At 43.7% G+C, this 2,500-nt stretch overlaps 1 protein-coding gene across 16 annotated transcripts in view; it reads left to right on the top strand.

The window, feature by feature from the left end:
* The window catches only part of LOC124946648 (bromodomain adjacent to zinc finger domain protein 2B-like), a 132,406-nt gene that overhangs the window by 101,577 nt on the left and 28,329 nt on the right, over nt 1–2,500 (top strand). For 15 of the 16 annotated variants that reach the window (XM_047487631.1, XM_047487625.1, XM_047487627.1 and 12 more), the window contains 6 exons: nt 1–207; nt 408–672; nt 826–1,208; nt 1,533–1,847; nt 1,988–2,262; nt 2,391–2,472. The exon at nt 1–207 is cut by the window's left edge and continues 37 nt beyond it. In XM_047487631.1, coding sequence (XP_047343587.1) covers nt 1–207; nt 408–672; nt 826–1,208; nt 1,533–1,847; nt 1,988–2,262; nt 2,391–2,472 — 1,527 coding nt within the window. The remainder of the gene's footprint in view (nt 208–407; nt 673–825; nt 1,209–1,532; nt 1,848–1,987; nt 2,263–2,390; nt 2,473–2,500) is intronic. The other variant, XM_047487623.1, reaches the window with a different exon arrangement.

The following is a 2,500-nucleotide window of genomic DNA, read 5'->3' as shown; positions in this document are numbered from 1 at the left end:
CCTGACACGGAGATCATAAAGTATACCTCGAGTATAGTCGGTCCGAAAGTTCCTGGTACGACGAATCGTGGCAGGAAGAAGACGATCTCTTTGGATACACCAAGTGTCAGTGTTCATCCACCAGCGGTACCTACCTTGAGTGCTCATCAGACGAACACAACCTCGTCGTCCTTGATGATGGAGCCAAGAAAGTACAATCGTACAGGGGTAAGTTTCCATCTTTCTTTTCTTCCTTCTTCTTCTCCTCCTCCTTTTCTTTCTCTTTCTTGTTTTCTGTTCTCTCTCTCTCTCTCTCTCTCTCTCTCTCTCTCTCTCCTTTTTTTTATGTTTTCTCTTTTATGAAATTCGATCAATCCGTAAAGTGAATTTCTGGTCAGAAGACACGAAAACGTCCGATTTGATTGTAGACCGAGTCGAACGAGTATCGAGAGTCCGTAGATCGCGTGGAGGTGATCAAATTACCGGCCCACTCAACCAATGGCTCCGTATTGCCAGCACCGTCGGCGTACACCAGTGGTGGCAACAACGCGACCAACTCAAATGACTCCGATGCTCCATTAAATTTATCCCTTAAACCTGCTACGACGAGTAGTAGCTCGCCGATTTCCGGCAGTCAGCCGCTCAGTCAGCTCAGCAATTTGAGCCAATCTTTGCTTGCCTCTGATCGGACGTGTGAGTATCGATCATACATTATTATCATAATCGTATTATCATAATATTATAATAATTATTTTTCTTCGATCCTTTCTGTAATAATTAGACTTTAACTTATTGGTAATAAAATTTTTCAACTCTATTGCCAATCTATGATTATTAATTAATTAGCGAGACGAAAACCCGGACCAAAGCCGAGAAGAGTGCCGCAAAACTCGGTACCAGTCCCTGCCTCGCCTAGTCCCTCATTGGCACAATTATTTGCCGCTGCGGATTCGCCGCAGAGGCCGAGCAGCGGTAGCGAGGAAAGCGAGAGTGCCAGTACAACCCATCACAAAGATGGTCGTCCTCGTAATCTTGGTCGAGGCGTCTCAAAGCCGAAGAAGAACACTGTCGCGTCTTTGCTCGCACAGAGCAGAGCATTGGGCATAAAGCCCACGCCAACGTTGGATCCTAGCGTGCCATTGTCACACCAGGTCTCGTTGTTGAGGTCGAACATTCTTGCTGCACAATTGCATGCCTCGGCAACGGGCCAGGTTGACGACAAGAATCAGGTAAAAATCGATGCGTTCCAATTGAATTTCTTTTTTCTTTTCTTCTTTCGTTTGTGACTTTTGTTTTTGTTTTTTCTTTTTGTTGAATCTCGATTTTCATTTCCCACGTTAAGTTCGTTGTTATTTGAGTTTTTATCGTAAAAAAGAAAAAGAAAAGAAAAAAAAAAAAAAAAAAAAAAAAAAAAAAAAAAAAGAAAAAAAGAGAAGAAAAAAAACAACTTCATGTCCATCAGAAGAGCCAACGCTACTCTCTAGGCTGGATCAACGGGATCTTTAGTTTCTTTTCACTTTTGATTTCGCACTAAAATCATGCTCCCTATATAGCGATCTTTACAGGAGAAGATGAAGAACAAATTGCTGGAGGCGTCGGGCGAGGAAAGCAATATGGACGTTACCAGTGAAAGCGGTAGCAACACCGACGTCGTCACCGACACAGACGACGATAACGCCGAGGGTACGCCCAGTGCAAAGAGAAGAAAGCTAAAGCCAAGCGAAAGGGATCTGCAGATGCCCTTGGAACGTGGTTGGAAACGAGAGACTGTTATCAAGGGACTAGGAAAGACGGGAGTTATTAAGGGCGATGTGTCCTATTACAGTCCCTGTGGTAAAACGTTTAGATGCAGTCCCGATCTAGTGAAGGTAAGTTGAAATTTATAAAAATGATATTTGTCAAAGAAATAGATTGATTGAAAAGTGGAGGAAAAATCATGTGAAAGTTTAACGATGAAATAAATAAGTATATCGGTCGTATATTTACGGCATTAATTGGATGTTTCCAGTTTTTGGAACAACAGAATCCCGCCGAGCTTACGACAGCGAACTTTTCGTTCTCGTCCCGTCCATTGGTCGGTGAGTTTCTCCAACCGACGATGGGTCTGGCCGAGGCAGAGTTCGTAAGGCTCGGTGCTCAAGAGGTAGCGAGACGTCTCGAAGAGCTCAGAGCTGCCGGTGGTTTCAGGGACATACGAACTAACAATCAATACGAGAGAGACAAGCTGGCATATGCGAAGAAACTCGCTAAGGAGGAGGCACAACGGCACAAAGAGCAGGCCAGGTGTGACGAAAAACTCAATCGACTTTACCCTACCTATGTGTCGTTTTAATAATTTCACTTCATGAATCGTCGTTATGTTAAAATCTCTATATGAATCATGATTTATATAACCTCGTATATCGTAACAGGCTCATCAAGGAACAAGAGAAGACGGAACGGCAAGAGGCGGTGAGGCGAGAACGAGAGATTAGAAATCAACAGCTCCTCGAGGTAAGTCACAAACTGCTACTGATTTACT

The sequence above is a fragment of the Vespa velutina genome, chromosome 2, assembly GCF_912470025.1.
Source record: "Vespa velutina chromosome 2, iVesVel2.1, whole genome shotgun sequence".
NCBI classification, from domain to species: Eukaryota; Metazoa; Arthropoda; class Insecta; order Hymenoptera; family Vespidae; genus Vespa; species Vespa velutina.
This window is presented reverse-complemented; position numbering and strand designations above follow the sequence as displayed.